The 17,629-nt window shown below is 45.3% G+C and overlaps 1 protein-coding gene across 1 annotated transcript; it reads right to left on the reverse strand.

Moving 5' to 3' along the window:
• Positions 1-4,025: 4,025 nt before the first annotated feature.
• Positions 4,026-17,044, reverse strand: synpo2lb (synaptopodin 2-like b). The gene is made up of 5 exons (XM_047609887.1): positions 16,789-17,044; positions 13,267-13,418; positions 12,930-13,181; positions 11,636-12,024; positions 4,026-7,517 (listed from the first exon to the last, which is right to left on the reverse strand). Exons 1-5 carry the CDS (start codon positions 16,888-16,890, stop codon positions 4,804-4,806), a joined length of 3,609 nt encoding a protein of 1,202 aa, XP_047465843.1. The 5' UTR covers positions 16,891-17,044; the 3' UTR covers positions 4,026-4,803.
• Positions 17,045-17,629: the final 585 nt, after the last annotated feature.

Here is a 17,629-nt window from a genome sequence, read left to right on the forward strand (position 1 = left end):
TGGTGGGGGTCGGGGGGGTTGTGAGAGGAGGGTGGGGTGAACGGAGGGTACAGACGAAGGTGGGTGTGGTGTTCAGAAGTTGGTGAAATGAGTGGTAATCAGTACGAATGCTATAATAGATGTGTTTATATTTTAACCATACCAAAAAAAAAAACTGAAACTTTGAAGAGACTTGCGTCTGATGCTGACTGAATATAATAACTCTTTATGACAGCAATTGTTATTATTAGAACAACCTGTCAACAACTTACAAATTCCTTAAATAAAACCGTATACGCAAATCTTGCTAATCTTTCTGCTTTCATATGTATAAAAAGACGGATGGACCCTGTGTCACACAACACTTCTGAAGACGGCTTTTTGAAGCTCAGGGTGGGCGGCTCCGGCCGTCTGCCGCCATCTTGGTCACGTCTGACTCCGCCCAACTGATTCACAGACAAACAGCTATCCACGAACACGCCCAACTTGATTACACAGAATTTAAGTGATTCACTGGCTTAATTTTTAACCCCACTGCTGCTAAATTAATAATAGCAGTTATTTTTATTGAACATTTGCAGTTAGTAGTTTAGTTAGTAGTTTTTGCACTTTGCAGATTAGACCCTCTGGTGGCCTGGATTTGGCCCTCGGGCCATATGTTTGACTCCCCTGTGCTAGTATATTAACATTAAAACTCATCAAGTGCAGAGTTTCTTCCCCAAATTGACATGATTGTTTTACGTGAATTCCTCCAGCTCCAGATTCATTTGTCCCACCGCTTCCAACAAGAGAACAGAACAAAACAAGAACACTGAATCTATCGTTGGTTTGCCTGAGGACATTTATGTTCCTGTTGATATGTTTTCTTCCCCGTCTGTTTGTGTCTTTCTACGTCCTCCTCTACCTTGAAGTCCTTTGGGTATGGTTAGCTTCAAGGCTGGCTTGTTCCTGGCCGAAGTTGTCGTCAGTCCACAGCTTTTTAGATTCAACTGGTCGCTCTTTTAATTCACTTTTCCTGCCCAGTGCACGTGCTCTGTATTTCACTGCTCTCCTGTTTTAGTTAGTTAATTTGAAGATGTTCCAGTCCACTGAGATGGACTAATTATCTGGAATCGTAAGAATTTTCTGTAAATTATATCGGTTAGTGAGTCTTTTGGCAACAGCAGGCAGCTGCTTTAAATAAAAGCTTTTAAACCCACATGTGCACTACCTAGCCAACAACGAGCCAACTTCCCTAGGATTAGTGGAGTCCGGACACAGAGCTAAAAGAGAGTGAATACTGAACATTTGCCAGACCTATGACTCTAAATGATGTTGCTCTATATGTTTTGGTACTAAGAACCTCAGGAAACCGTTTGTAAATTCGCAGTAGTGATGTTCGACTTTCTTTACGATCCGCTACTGAGGTATTGGCGATACCGATCTGATACCGATACTTTGTGCAAATACACCCCAACGTGTCTGGTAGATCTGAAAAAAGAAGTGTACTTCAAATAATAGCTTCACAATGACTACAAGACATCAGAGAAAATTATTTATTTATTTTAGACTCAGGTATATTGAGGTAGCGGCCTCATTTACTATATAGCCAAGCTAACACAACACAACAGCAAAACCAAACAGAGGACATATAATTATACAAATTATGTGAAAATGGTGTTTCAAACACTAAGAGAAGAAATAAGTAAAAGAATAAGACCATTAAAATAAATAACTGTTAAGAACTACTATTAAAATGATGCATCTGACACTGCTCTCCTGTGTACCTCATGATAAATACCTTATATCCTGTGTTGTGGTTTAATCTGAGGTGATACACAAGGTTTGTTGTGTTGCCACAACTCAATAGTTTAGTTACTTTCCGCTGTGTATCGAAAGAATTGATATTTTGATTTGAGGATCGATTTTTGAGCATAAAGACCTGGTATCCGAAGTATCAATATTTCAGTATATGTATCAGTAATAATAGACAATTTCAAATAACAAAAGTGGCAGGCAGAGAAAATCAAAAATTGCCTCAGCCAGAGGAGCTTAAGGCTAGGAAGAATCCAGCTGCTTGAAACGGTTAAGTAAACGGAAGAGGATTAGGGCCACTGTAAAAAAAAAAAAAACCCAAACATTGTCATTAGAGCGAATGAGTGTTTTGAGTTCTGACTATTTTCTCAGAATTCTGAGAAAATGCATTCACTCTAACCGATTTTTTTTTTTTTCAGTGGTCCTAATCCTCTTCCGTACAAGTAAGCTCCCGATAGCAACTTAAAAACGCTAGCAATGAGCGGCCATGCTGGCACCTCCGTGAGGTTATATTTAGCTCGTACGCTAACATTGCTCACTATGATGAAGCCAAAAATTCTCGATGGTTGTCGTGCTTGCCATTTTATTTTTTGTAAGTTAGCGTGCTAGCGTTTGCCATTTGGGACAAGACAAAGCGTAAAGCCTTCAAATGGGCTGGTGTTTACCATGTTCACGAGAAGAGAAGTCAGTATAAATCCTTGTATTCATAACTAGAAATCTTCCATAAGGTCAAAAGTTGTGACGTGTTTGCTGATTCAGACATGTAAATGGTGGGTTAATATATAACAAATTAGTTGTATATAGGTTTCTTTGTGGTTCTATTAAATGTTATTAAAAAATTAAGTGTTACAGGTTATTAGAGTTGGTTGATTAGGAATCCTGATATATCAAATTTCAACCAATAGATGTTGACATGATTTAGCCTGGAGCACCAGTGCGGATCAACCAATGAATTGACATTACAAGCTACTGTGGTAGCCCTGAAATTTAACAGGTCCAGTGTCCCTGATACAGACGAGCGTGTGAGTAGCCGGGCTCTAAATCCTTCAGCGAATCTAAATCCCAGCTGAAGCATTTACTACCACTCGGGACGGTTATAAAAATTTTACCTCCGGTAATTTGTAACCGTACCAAAGTCTTCTTAATGATAAGCTAGAAAACAATAAAAAGAATTTTGGTTTTCAAATATAATAACAGTAAAATTGTCGATCAAGACGCTGGAATAACCGTCGGACCTGGTCCTAAACCTTGACCTCTTGACCCCAAACACAAGGTCTCATGTGACCCAGAAACACGACGTGAGGGAAGCAGCGAGCAGCGAGGAGGAAGCCCTTCCCCTCCACTCTCAATCACACTGTAAAAAAGCCATCAGAATTAAGAGTTGAGCACCGTGCCAAATAGCTGCAGATTAATGGCTCCAAAAATAGGTGAAATGGGTTGGGTGTGATTGTGCGACGGAGCGAAAGAGGAATTAACAGCAGAGAGGAAGGGGGCCGAAAGAGAGAGGATTGCAGAACTAATTTGGTAAAAAATGGCCAGTAGTTAAATGAGTCATTACTATAGGCGCAGTTTAAGCCTTCCTAATGTATGTGTTTGTATAGACAAAAAAAAAAAATGGCGCTAACTAGAGGAATTTTGTGGCTGTGTGTGAGTGTTTGTTTACCTCCCAGCGGCTAAACTTACCTTTAGTCCCGAACAAGACTAAAGTTAGCAGCTAAAGTTAGCGCCCTCGCCTGTCAACTGATCCCATTCAAGGTTCAAAGGTTAGATCTGTGCCCATGGTTGGGTTTCAAGACAGCTCCGAGCCCATCAGGTGGCTGTCTCGAAATGCTCCGAAATGTAGGCCAACAATCCTACAAGGAAGTTGTCAAATGCAGCAATGTGAAGTGTAATTATAGCTTAAGATTTAGAGAGAGAGAGAGAAAAACACAGGCGTACATGTTACTCTTCTTTTAAACTCGAGACTAAACAAGGCAGGAGGCCTTAAGGTGAAACATGTGCACAGGATAAATCCTACAGTGCCCCCATGTGGCGAAACTTTAAACTGCAATCAAAAGCATTTCCTAATCTAATGCTGTTGAATTATATGAGATTGAATCCCGAGGAAAGCAATTAAGCAACAGAACAAAGCAGAAAGACTCAAAAGAAAGAGAGGGAATACTCAAAATTAAAAGGAGGAGCTGATACCGGGTCTCAGTGTGGGAGCAGGTGGTGACGTGGGTGACACGGGGAGAAACAGAATGACAGCTGAGGTGAGTCACGTCTATTTTTATTCGGCCGCATGTCTCTGTGGAAAAGAATCGCAGCTAAACAGGCATGTTATACCTCTCTTGTTTCATATGAACAGATGAGAAATAAAATCTACCGTAAAGGGCTCGTCGACACTGTGGAAAAAAACTACAGGAAACACACGCTGCTGCAGAGTAAACCTACAAAAAGACACTCATCAATCCTCAAACACAAACTAAGGTAACAGAGGGAGTAACAGGAGCTACTTACTGTTAGAAAAACAGCGTTTCTAATGCGGTGCTGTGAGGTGGCTACGGGTATTGCAGGATGTATATGGACTATAAAGTCAACTCTAGATCTTTTACACACATCAGACATAGTTTCCGCTTAATCAGTGCTTCCTTTTCATCCTTTTTTTTCATCCTCCCGCTTCATCTTTCTACCAACAGTCTTTTCTTTACACATCCTCTGTTCTTTTTTTCATGTTTAAACTTAATTCTTCGTGATTCAATACAATATTTACAGCACTTTATTTTTTCCAACATCTCTTTCTTCCCTTTAGTTGATTTTCTATTTCCTCAACCTTTCCCTTTTCAAAAACGTAGTGTACAACCAAATGCATTCCTTCGTGAGTCAATTGCATTAAAAGATAAAACACGCTACATGTTACAGATTTTGTGATTAAAACCACTAAGTACAGAGCTGATTGACAATATTACAGTGCTAAAAATGCCTCCGACTGGGTTAAAAAGTGTTGCTCTAGGTTTTCTTTAATTATTATCATTATGTCCAATGATGCATTCAGTGCGCGGTGGAGCCAGGACGCCACACGCTCGGCTGCAGACCCAGGTTTGAAGTGCTGAACCGCGGCCTGGGGACCTTGTTGGGCTGAGCGCCGCTGGACGCCGCCATCTTAGAAGCACCAGCGGGGCCAAGGGGACTTAGATCTGGGCTGCTCTTACACTGCCTGTTGGCCTGTGTGGCGTTGGACGGCTGGAGGTGAGAGAAAGTAGGGATCTGGACTGTGTTTGGAGCAGAGGAAAATGAGGGCAGCTGAGGGAGTGGGGCAGTAGGGGCAGGAGGCATTGTGGGAGACAGAGGGGAGGTGGCCCACTGAGGCTGGTAAGGCTGGGGCGCGGGCTGATGGCGCTCAGAGGCGGGCGGAGGAGACGTGACGTCGGAGCGCCACATCGGTTCCCCGAGGGTCGTAGCTGATCGGGGCACGATCACTTTGAGGGCCGGCCCCGTCGCCATCGGAGGGGGCGTGGAGAAGCGCTTGACCTCATATACTCGTGCCGTCTTCTCAGGACCGCCTGTCATTCCTCTCTGTTGCTGGAAGGTGGCGCTGTCCTGGGGAACCCCGCCGCCGTAGCTGAACAGAGACGAGTTGAGCTGGTAGGGCTGATGGCTCATAATGTCCACAGGCTTGACGCCTGCTTTCTGCGTTTTAGATCCAGGCTTCCAAGACTTTGTCGCCTCAGGTTTCTTCTGGGCTTTGGGAGGGCAGGAGGGCGAGAGGAGGGGGTTGTAGCTGATGGGCGGTGGAGCGCGGATGTTGGACGAGTACTTCCAAGTGGCTGGGAGCGAAGGTGTGGGTGAGGGCTCCCTCGTCTGGGCCGGAGAGTACGGCGCTCCTGCAACAGAGGGAGCTCGTTCCACCACGTACCGGTCCATCCTGTTCTGCCTGCGGGCAAACAGCTCACCTCCCTTCCCCGCCAGCTGTGGCACTTGAGGGGTTTGTGGTTTGGGCGCTACAGGAGGTGGCCTGGGTCCCCTCTGAGCCTGCATGAAGTTGCAGGCCTCCGCCCCCAGCCTCAGCCAGTCCTCTTCGGGCCCCGACTCGTGGCCCGCCTCCCCGCCGGGTGCAACCGCAGAATCAGCAGCCGGGTTTTTCCCAAAGTGGTCGTCCATGTTCTGGACCATCGACAGCAAGTGCGGGTTGGGAGAAACGTCTTTGTTCTGGACTGAACAGAACATGGGCTTCTTGCTGCTGCGACGGCGAGCATCGTGCAGGATGCCGGTGCGAGCGGCCGGGACAGAGATCCGTTGCTCGCGTGTCACCAGTGAATCGGTGCCCGGAGCCTGAGGGGGCGCGGTCACGGAGGATGTGTAGGGGCTAGGAGGCACCGCACCTGGGATGTTGATGTGGGGGTGGACTGATGGAGATGGAGAAGGCTGGTTGGCAAAAGGCGCAGGAGCGGTTGGGTGGCCGGGGAAGGATGCCTGAGTGAAATCAGGTGGATGTGGTGGGGCAACGGCAGGAGCTGAAATGCAGGTGGAGGGGGGCGGATAAGCAGGAGCAGGAGGAGACAGGTACGGCGGTGGAGGTGGAGGTGGAGCTGGAGGAGAGAACTGTTGAGCAGGTGATGGGTATACCAGGGAGGCCTGAGCAGCTGGAGGAGACAACGGGGTGGAGGGGGGTGCGTGGACACCAGGTTGAGGAGAAAACATGTGCGGACTCGCGGGGGGGTGAGTGAAAGGCGCAGAAGACAGAGAGGAGGGAGGCGAGAGAGCTGAGGGGGGAGAGTGGATGGAGGACGGGGTGTTGCCGTTGCCGTTGCCGTTGCTGTTCCTCGGAGGGATGTACAGAGAGGTGCTGGACACCGCTCTCCTCGCGTCCGGCCCCGATGAGTGTTGAGCGGGCGAGATGGTCACCATGGAGACGGCTGCCACCGGTTTGGTCGCCACGGTGACGGGCCTGGGCTGGGGAGGGCGGAACATCACGGAGGTCACGGTCGCGCGGGAGGCGGAAGGGCCGGGGGTGAAGGGGCGCGCGGTGCGGTTCAGGACCCCGAAGCTGGCGTTTGAGTTGGTGTGCGAGTCTGTGACGGGGCTGGGGCTGAGGTCGTAGCCGGGAGGAGGGTTGGGGTTGCCGTGTTGCCCATTTTGACTTCGAACCGGGGTCTGAGAGGGCGGGCTGAGGACGACGCTCGCCCGGCTGACGGCGACCGTGCCCCCGTTGGTCAGGGAAACAGCCGGAGGAGACATGTGGTTACTACCCACTGGCTGCTTGGTGAAGCCGCCCTCCAGCCGTGAGCCCTGATAGGCTGAGCCCTCCAGCCCTGACACCTCGAACCCTGGGCTGTGGTTGACAGACGTCACAAGTCCTGAGATGTCCAGCTCTGCACCCTGGTTGGCTGTTGGCGTCGTTGGAGTAGTTGACGGGCAGGCGGAGCTTCTCCTGTCCAGCACGTCTAGATAACCAGTATCCCACGTGGGGTCAAAAGATGCAGAGAATCCCTCTTCATCCACTTCCGAGCCACTTAGGACAGAGCTACCTCCTTCCTCCTCTGTTTCTCCCCCCGTCTCCCCTTCCGTGTCCCCACCTCTGTCCCCCTCAACCTTGCCGAAGCAGGTGAGCGTGTACTTCTTGGCCCTCTGCCGGCGTTTCTTGAACATAAGCACCCCTTTGGAGTTGGGGTTGGGAGCGTCAGTCAGCAGGGACGCGATGGAGCGGCATTTAGTGCGAGCTTCCTTCACCTGCTTCTCCACCAGACTCTCCCCACGGTGCAACTCTGCAAGACAGGGAGAGGAAAGGGCAAAAAATAAATGTGGTGACAGACACGTGACCTTCCCCCGACGGTGAGCAGTGGCTGATTTATTCTGCATTATCACAGCAAGGAGCACTGAAAGGCATTAGCAGTGACGGACAGGAGCGTGTGTTGTGGATTTACAACAAAGAATTCCTGCTGCTCTCCAGTGTTGAGTCACCCACTCCAGGAAGGTAAGATCACAGTGTCTCTCCTGGACAAAATTCTTGTTTCAGCGAATCGGCGCCATGTTGGGGGCAACGCGAGTGCTGGTATAATAAATCATAATATTTTAAGATTCATTTGTGGTTTAGTGAAGTGCCTCTGATGGGATGAAAACACAAATGTGTGTGTGTGTGTGTGTGTTTGTGTGTGTGTGTGTGCCCCTGTATCTGAGCTCAGTCCAAAGCTATTTGAGTACATTTAGTATCTTGGCTCACCTCACATAGGTTTGCTCACTACATAACTATAGTCTGATGCAGCATCAGCTCATAAACAATAGCAACAGGAAAATAATGCAAAACCGCATCAAATGAAGATTTCTGTTCGCAGAATACTAACAATAACGAGGTTTTAATTGAGAAGAAAACTTCCGCAGACATGTTTCCCTCCTTGCTCGGGTGATGCGTAGCAAACCATGAAAGAAGTTTAAACATTTTCCTACTGAAAGCATAAGTGTGGCTCAATGTCTGTATCTAATTTCAAGGAAATCCATCCAATTAACGGTATGTAATTGAAATTTACAAAAATCTCTTTCAGAGAAATTATCTCCTGTTGGCATTAGAAATAAAACCTGGGTATTATTACGGTTCGTCCTCTGAGGACCATGGATTTCTGTGCAGGTGTCGACTCTAATCCATGCGGTGTAGCCCGCTGAGATATTTCAGTCGGGACCAAAAGCCAACCCTTCATCCCTTGCCATCTCTACAGCCATGGGAAGATTAAAATACTGTACATACAAATACAGAATATAAATAATTTGCCTCATAGAGTTTAATAAAGCACCGCGGACGCAAACACAGCCTTCACAGCGGCGAATGACGAAACGGTCACACTTTATGAAACGTCAAGTTCTTTCATCAAAACGAGTGAAATCTGATCCAACAATAAATAATAATTTGCTTATTTGATATAGAAATGATATAATACTTCTTAGGAAAGAAACACCTGTGACCTCTAATGTGTGTGTGTCAATGTGTAAACGAAACAAATTAAAAGGTGTAAAGTGTCTTACCTGCATACACAGTGCGCGGGACTGTGTGTCCACCTACGTCTGAACCTGAAGAAGATGTGAGGTCCCTCATCTCACAAGCGTGCGCGTGTGTGTGTGTGTGTGTGTGTGTCCTTAACCTCCCTCAGACCCTCCCACACACATAAACCCTGACAGTGTGCTGGTCTGCTGTGAGCGGGGAAGCGTTCGGGGTCCGTCTTCCTGCTCCTCTCTCAGGGCTCAGCCCATGTAAAGACCTTTGTCTGGATCCAATTCATGATGTCAGCCCTCTATTCCTGTCTGTCTGACAGGCATCAAACACCTGTCCCGTCTCTGTCTCACGCACACAAGGATGGGAAGACCCCCCTCGGCAGGGGATATTTAGACGGCAATGTCACCGAGTCGGTGTGTGTGTGTGTGTGTGTGATTGTGCGTATGAGTTCATAAAGCCAATTATAGTTTACAGAGGAGAGCATCTCTGATGTTGACACCTCACACCTGAGTGGCACACTGTGCACATGGACACACAACTCCGCAGCAGCAGAGCTAATAATCCCCAGGTCCGAAGCTAAAAGTGAATGTGTGTGTGTTTGCAACACGAGAAAGGCCAGATCCCCTGAGATCTGAGCCCTCAAACTGCAGCTACTTGTACTGGATGACGGGATCCTTCGTGATTAAGTCAGATTAATCGGCTGTCATCGACGATAAGTTAACTAGAAAGGGTAGATTAAACTTAATGAGTTCAAAGAATTGTTTAGCTCTCGGGGAAATATGCACATTTGCAGTGAAGCTTTAACGTTAGCTTAGCATGAAGACAGGAGAGAGGAGGAGATTACTGACACTGACTCAGTCTCCAATGTGCTCTTGTTTGAACTAGAAACAACAGGACATGATTTGTTTTATTATTATTTTTAAGTACTCGGACTTACTTAATACTGCTGATATTTATTAGTATGGATACTTATTCATACCTACAGTTTTGTACATTATTCATGTGTGTTACTGTTCTCACTCTCATACCTCAACTTAATGTGACCTTACTCAACATTTAGTCTTTTCTGTTCATCACTTTGCGTTTTAACTTAACTTTCTTTCAAATAATGATTGGAACAGATTGGGAAACTTTTACTACTTTACACTTTGGTTGGTTGTTCATAGAGTGCTTTACAAATAAAGAGGTAAGCTATCTTTACTTGTCATTTATTTTTTGTACAACTGGTTGTTTTATAAATAAACTTAAATTAGATTGGATAACTTTACAGTTATTACATCTGTGTACTTTGGTTCAAGTTGGTTGTTTTTAAGCGCTTTATGCTTAATGTAATGTAACTGTTAAAGCAACTTAACATTTATTCTTTTTTGTACAGCCCTTTGGTTGTATTTGGATGAATTTCTTTACTTTTATTCCCTCAGAGTACTTTGGTTGTACCTTTTACGTACTTTTGTACATCACTTTAAAGCACTTTAAAAAAATGTTTACAAATAATGATTGGAACTGATTGGATAACTTAAGATTTATTCTTTTTTTGTACAGAACTTTGTTTTTTTTTAAAGTGCTTTACAAATAAAGTTGTAACCTAACTGTACTTTATTTACCTTCACGTTACGTTACTTTTGTTTCTTCTGCACAGTACTCTAAAGCAATTAAAAAAAACTTAACTTCAAGTGCTTTACAAATTAAGTTTTAACCCGACTTTACTTTTGCTTCTTCTATACATTACTAAGTTCTTAACTTAACTTAACTTAACTTAACTTAACTTAAAGACTATAGAGGGAAACTTGTAAATTCTGATCCTCTATATTACAGCTTCCTCGCTAAAATATTTATCTATTAAATATCAGACTGACATAACTCCTCTGACCTACATTGACCTCATTTAGTATGATTATTATAGCAAAGCAAAAAAGATAAGTGAAACCCTTTTAATACAGCCAATTTTCTGTCAGTTACCTCATCAATCTCATTATCTAATAATATAGAAATAGATGCACGGTGTACTTCCAAAACACACTGCTCACACACCACACATTCAGCTGGCCTGTAAGTCAGAGCTGCATCCACCGTGTCAATCAGAGGAGTCAATACCTATAAATAAAGCCACTGTGAAGCCACTGAGGCGAATGCTCAGAATACTGACACAAGACATGGACTGCTGTTTCAGGAAACACGGGAGGGGGAGGTGGAATATCTCTGTGGGTATCTGGTATATCTCACCCCATCACCGTCAGCTTGTAAACGTAATCGGACCCTCCAGTTACGGCCACTAGAGGGTGATCTAGCTAAAGATTTAAGACCACACAGCTAACGGCTCTGGGGACTCCAGGGAATCTCCGGCATTTAAATTAAAAAGTTAAAAAACTGCGGTCAAGACTGGAATAGAATCACCACCACGGCCAACAACATATATTCCTGTTTTTAGTGAGCAGTTGGTGTACTTTCCTGGATCCTGATAGAGTGGATTCAACTACAGCTGGGAATTAAGGAATGAAACAACAACTGTCCCACGAATATTATTGTGTGTTTGAAGGGGTTTTCCTGTCGTCCTTTAGTCCACATATTTAATTAAATATCTGTGTTTCTTCTCACTTACAGTTTTAAGCAATGATCGGAGCTTATACACGGATCAGCCACAACATTAAAACCACTGACAGATGAAGTTACAGTGCAAAACCTTTGAATGTTACATCCACTTAAACATTGATGCACACCCTCGCCATGGTAACAACAACACTCCTCAGTCTGTATTACTAACACAACACAAGACGCCGTCAGAAGGCCTGTGTTCATTCCAAGATGTGTCAGAACACAATATTACGCAGGTGGTTTTAATGTTGCGGCTGATCGGTGTATAAAACTGTTGATTGATATATATATACACGGTACTGTACTCACTGGCTTGCCGTGCTTTATCCATGTAGGTGGTGGAGAGCTCCTCGCTCACAGGACTCTGCTGTGGCCCCACCATGGGCACCAGATGTTTACCAGAGCCCAACATCAGAGCCTCTTTCGCCCGCTCCGGAGACACCAGCGGCGGGCAGGTAAGCCCGACGCAGCCCCCCGCCTCCTGGAAGCCGCTGTCCTCTTCCCCCTCCGCTTCCAAAAGCCCCTGGTCGGGGGTCGGGGTGAGTGAGTGAGGGGTCAGGGTGTGCGGCGTATGTGCTGGAGTGGTCCAGTCCGTCTGGGCGGGCTGGTAGATGAGCTCCCTGCGGGGGACGCCGACGAGACACTGGCCGTCCCAGTGCCCCTGAACGCTGACTCCTGGATCTGTAGCACTCTCATACCTTCAGACAATGAGAGCGGAGGCTGGAAATTATACATCCTGGATCTGGATTCTGCATCTTTTCTCTATCTGTACATATTTTACAATTTAGTGTGTGTGTCGGTGAAAGTTTTCAGTCGTCAAGTCGTAGTATATCCAGAAAACAAGCTGAAGCAAGTGGACTTTTAGAGTTTCTTAAAGATGTTTCATCCAAGCAGCTTCTTCAGATCTAAACAACTTTAAATGCAAAAACCGAAAAGGAAACGTTTTATCCTGTAGTTTAAAATTAAAAAAAAAGAAAAGAGAGCTACAAAATCATTGACCGCTGTTAACAACTTCTTCATCATCGTCTTCTTTTCCATCCACAAACCAACTTCTCTTTTTATTCTTTTTCCTTTTATCATTTATTAACAGACAAGAGGTACATTTACATGTTTAGCCAAAAATAAGAACAACTCTTATTTCTTTATTTTGTCTAAAGCCAAACTTGAAATATCAAGATGTACGCAGACCAAACACGAACATCTTTGGGTGTTTTCAGTGATAAACTCACATTACATCTGTTTCATTAGCGCCTGTTAACGACCAGATACATACCTCTAGTTGAAGGTTTCCAATTCCCATTTTAACCTTACGCCATTTAAGTCCTAAGCTACTTGAATGCTGGAGAAAAAAATTCAAAAAACTCTTGAAGTCCATTGCATCTTGCTTGGGAATAATTTATTTAAGTCCTACATGACCCATAACTCCTAGAACGTCCTGAAAAGTAAATGTCCTGGACTGGTTCACTTGTTGCACATCGTCTGATAAAAACACTACTTTGTTTGCTTTCACCTTTCATAATAATTGCCAATTCATCATGTAAACTTGATGTCATGCCTGAACAGACAATCACGATATAATTCCTCTTTCTTGAAAGGGACGTACCCACTCATCTCCGAGGTCTCCTCCTCCTCCTCCTGGTTGTCGTAGCGCAAGGGCGAGCGTGCGTGAGGAGGCGTGCGGCGCTGGCGGCGGTGCGTGCGTGAATGCGTGTCGGCGTCGCTGTCTGTTTCTCCGTAGTAAGCCTCACTGTCTGGAGGGGATGTAACGCCACAGGGTATCTCCGTGGGCGAGAGGAGGCCACCGCTCAAGGAGGAGCGACCAGAGAAGGATGAGGAGTGGAGCCCACACGGCGCCCTGGAGACAAATGACAAGTTGTGAAAATGTAAAACATCTCCCAGTTTGTATGAAACGAAGTTTGTGTGTGTGTGTGTGCTCTAACCTTTTAACTCTCAGGTTGAGCGTGGCGCTCTGCATGTCTAAAATACTCATGGCCTGAGCGTGACTGAGCTCTGCACACATGTGGTCGCCGATGGCAACAAGTTCATCGTGCTCCTTGAGTCCGGCTCGGCAGGCTTTGCTGCGTTTACGCACCTCGAAAGAAAAAATTGGATAATTCACATGTTAATATTTGTATCTCTGATGAAGGAAGAGCAGGCTCACTTATTAGGCCGTGGTTACCGCTTAGGCTGGTCAAGATTTGACCCATTGTCATCCGTTGCAGTGGACTATATAACAGAACAAGTTACTAAACAATTCTTTGTAATGACCTGACCAGCACCTCGCTTGATAGCTTGCAGCGACTGGTGTACATGGATGTCTGCAGCCTATAAGTCAACCTATGAGTGACCTTTCCCCACAGCTTTATTAGCATAAAACATCCAGTAATTCACAACAAAATTAAAATATAAAATCTTAGACAGCTGAGAAGTTGAAGCTTGTCGCCTATTTCATGCAACCAGGAAGCTTTACGTTGTTGGCTGTTTTCACCTGGATTATTTAATTTATTCAACAACCAAAATTTACAAGGACAAGAAACAATCATACAACAGACACAGAGTGGTGTTTTTTATATTTAATTTTTTGTAATTTCCCAGTCAAGTTTTCTTTCTTCTTCTATTTACCCAAGTTGGGACAGCGTTGGTTATCTAACCAGAGAGACTTCTGTGTTTTTGTCTGTGCTCTTTTGTCTGGTTTGCATAGGCTCAGTTGGACAAAAGTGTCTGTCAAGTATTTCCATGCACCAGAAGGAATTGAGAGGGATTTACTCAAAATCTGAGTTGACAGGGTCAAAGGGGGCGCTTCATTGGATGTAAAATTTGTCAACACCTCCGGGTGCAGGATGAGTCATCAGCGGTTTATAGCGCAAAACACACTAACTTTGACTTATCAGGGACTTTAATCCCAAACAATGTTACAGGATTCTATTTCAGTTTTAATCCAAGCGATCAAGGGCTTTAACGTTGTCAAGAGTTAGCCTTGTGTTTGTGTTTCTCTATTTCACTCCAGAGACACAGGAATGTACAAGTGAGTTCTTGGACTCACTGCTTTCTAATGGAAATTGTGAGCTTGTCATTGCGACAAGGGAAGTTAATTTGGTGGTAACATCCGCTGTAAGTCGTGAGAGCACTGCTGTTAGGCAACTGTTGGTGTCTGGCGCTGGCTAATAGTTAGCGAGCTAACGGTTTAAGGAAGTGGAAATGGTGTAATGAAAAGATGTGTCATGATATTGTGTTTTGGTATATTTTGTAACCCAGTTATTTTGTAATCGGGTTTCTCTTTGCATTTAAGATGCAAATCCCCATTAGCCATTAACCGTTAGCCACTGTAGCTTCTAGACACCAAGTAGCGGTGGTCTCACAACTCACAGCTGATGACACCACCTAAACACACCAAACATTTTCCCATGTCCATTTAGAATTGACGCTGTCAAATGGAGCGACGTGGAGTCTAGATCATAGGTCTTCAACCGGGGGGGGGGTACGAGACCCCCAGGGGAGCTGTTGAGGTACTGCAGGCGGGTTGCAAAATCTTTGGTTGATTATACATTTTTTATATATATATATTTGTTTGTTTTTTTAAATTTCCCCCCCAAATCTAAATTTCATTAAATATACATTAGCCTGAATCCAACATATTTTAGTAAAGGGATAAGGGATAGCTTAATATTGAAGGACGATAATAATGTATATTTATAAATAGCACTAGGCAGAGTTTAATATAGAACACATAGAGTATGTACATGGTCCCTACGTCTAAGACTCTGCTCTGGATCGTTACTTCTTCATACATTCTTTTAAAGGCCTACAGGTTGTATGGTGTTATATGAGCGATGGTGGCACTCTTAGGTAAACGCACCAAATGCTGTGTTGCCTGCTGGAGATGTGATAAACAGCTTTCAGAAACAGACCTCGCTCTTCTTTAGCGGCGGCCATTCTCGTCCCTGAATCAGAATAACTCGCGCAGCTGCTGCTGGCGGTCGCTGAGAGATGATGTCATAGGATCCTTAAGGAAGTATGTGTGTGGGGGTTGATTTAATAGATGGGAAGGTGAGTATTCTTGTCCACTGCATTACAGTCGCCTCTAAAAGAAGACGATAAAGCCTCCGCTCTCTTTTCCCTTATACATACACCAGTAAGAAATGTCGAGTGTGTTCAGGCACCCACTCGGAGGCGTTATCTGTACCTCTTGACCCAATAATCCCACTGCACTGTCACACAAACAAGGACGGGCTATCTTACTTTCCCACTCAGGCAAATGCACACGCACATAGCTACACAGAGCATTAGCGAGCATCATGAAAGAGGGGGTTTGAACAGCTGCATCACCAGTCTGAACCAAGGGACATGCCTGTCATTCACCATATGTTCCCTACATACCCAAAATAAAGCCTCGCAGGAAAATCAACCGCATTCCTAGACAGACAGAGAAAGACAGGCGCTACTGTGATGCAGTGGTGGTGGTGGTGGGGGTGAAGGGAATCCACATACAACGTAGAAATTAAAGAAAATGTGCGTCAGGTTCTCAGTGTGTGCGTCTGTATCTTCCGTGTGTGGCCTTTTTTTCCGTGCTCAGCTTCCAGCTCCTCCTCTTAAATGGGCTATTCTGATCCTTCGTTCCCAGCCGGGCTTATCTGAGGTATGCCCGACTGCATTCACCCGCACACACACACACACACACACACACACACACACACACCAACAGGAAGACGGTGACCTTTTCTTGCTTGAAAACCCTGGATAAAGAGAGGCCTTCGGTGCCGGAGCCACTCTGCCTCCATTTTGGATCAGGGGTCTTATGAGTGACCTGGCAACTTTGGATATCCGTGGGACTGCTTTTCAGAATAATATTTCTAATTTTAAAAAATTAAATAAAAAATTTGTGTCTAATAAATATGTGACGTACGTTCATTATTTGCTGTACATGTGTTTGAAGTAGATACATCCTGTTCAAGTGCAAAAACCAGCGTTGGGGGTTAATGAACAACGAATAAGCGTGTGTGTGCTGAGCACTAGCCTATTGAATAGAAACCCCTGCTAATCTCTGCTCTCCGTCAGGGCGCAATAAAGGAAACTTTAGCCCCTGAACATGTGTTCACACTGTTCTCTGACCCACAGTCACAGCAGGTGATGGCTGAAACAGAACAGGGCCGTGGCCTAATGAGTATGAGAATCCTTACTGAAGATAATGATGTGAATGTGAAGAGGAAGGAAGATGACGTTTTTTTTTTTTGCTCTTACTTAATTGAAGAACAGACCAGAAACTTATAGAGCAGCTACAGAACTGACTGTTCTGACCAACACTTGCCTTACAAATATACCACCAGACTGACCATTAAGGTCTCCGCAATAAACAGCAGTTAATCCCATCTACTCATGTTCCTGCTTTGGCACTAACCCTTAGCTGCAACGTACTCATACATATACCCACACACATATATATACACACATCAGCTCCACTGTACCTTGGCCACCTGTAGAGGTTTTTGCTCCTCAGCTCCTCCCTGCAGCCTGAAACCCCACGGAGCTCCTCCGGAGAGGGAGACCACAATCTCCTCCGCCACCATCCCTGCTCCTGCCTCTCAGCCTGCGGCACGGTTTGTGCGTGCGTGCGTGTGTGCTGTTTGCGTGTCTGGCGGTGCCTATGCCGAGTATCAATGAGCGTCTCTCGCTGCTCTCAGCGGCTACAAAATCCCTCCACCCGTGAGGAGACAGAGGGTGGCTGGCTTTCATCTGCTTACGCTGGTATGCTGTGTCAGAGGGTGGGCGCTCGGGAGGGTGAGAAGGGGGCAAAAGTGTGTGTGTGTGTGTGTGTGTGTTCATCCTGCCTTGTATTCAACACTTGCCATGTCACTCTCAAGCACCCTGTACAGGAGGAGATGCTTGCTGATATACAGTCCAGAAATAGCCGCTCTCCTCGACCCCCGGCTCAGCGAAGCCTGGCAAGCAGCAGTAGATTTGTCTCAGGAGCAAAAATAGGGGAACCTCAACGGTTTCCTTAAAAGTTTCAAAGTGGGCGCTAGAGGTGGTTGCGCTTGATTATGTCTTAATAGTCATAGTCATAATGATGGAACAAATCCAGGCTTTTGGCGTACACTACAAACTCAAAAGTTTTTCAAAATACTGTGGAGGTGGACAGCGCAGGGGCAAGTGTTCTTACCAAAGCAAATCATAATTACAAACTAGGCCCTAGGCTGATCATTTTGCTTACAAAAAGGCTTAAATATATACAAAAATACAGGACCCTAGCACCAACTACCTAGTGTTTTTAAATCAGGGGTCTTCAACGTTTGTCCAGACCAAGGA

Source organism: Mugil cephalus, chromosome 16 (genome assembly GCF_022458985.1).
Source record: "Mugil cephalus isolate CIBA_MC_2020 chromosome 16, CIBA_Mcephalus_1.1, whole genome shotgun sequence".
Classification (NCBI taxonomy): Eukaryota; Metazoa; Chordata; class Actinopteri; order Mugiliformes; family Mugilidae; genus Mugil; species Mugil cephalus.

Coding starts and splice junctions, on each gene's coding strand:
- synpo2lb (XM_047609887.1), bottom strand. CDS start 16,890: ATGGTGGCGGAGGAGATTGTGGTCTCCCTCTCCGGAGGAGCTCCGTGG. Junction 13,419..16,788: donor AACCTCTACAGGTGGCCAAG/GTACAGTGGAGC, acceptor TTTTCTTTCGAG/GTGCGTAAACGCAGCAAAGC. Junction 13,182..13,266: donor CTCAACCTGAGAGTTAAAAG/GTTAGAGCACAC, acceptor ATTTGTCTCCAG/GGCGCCGTGTGGGCTCCACT.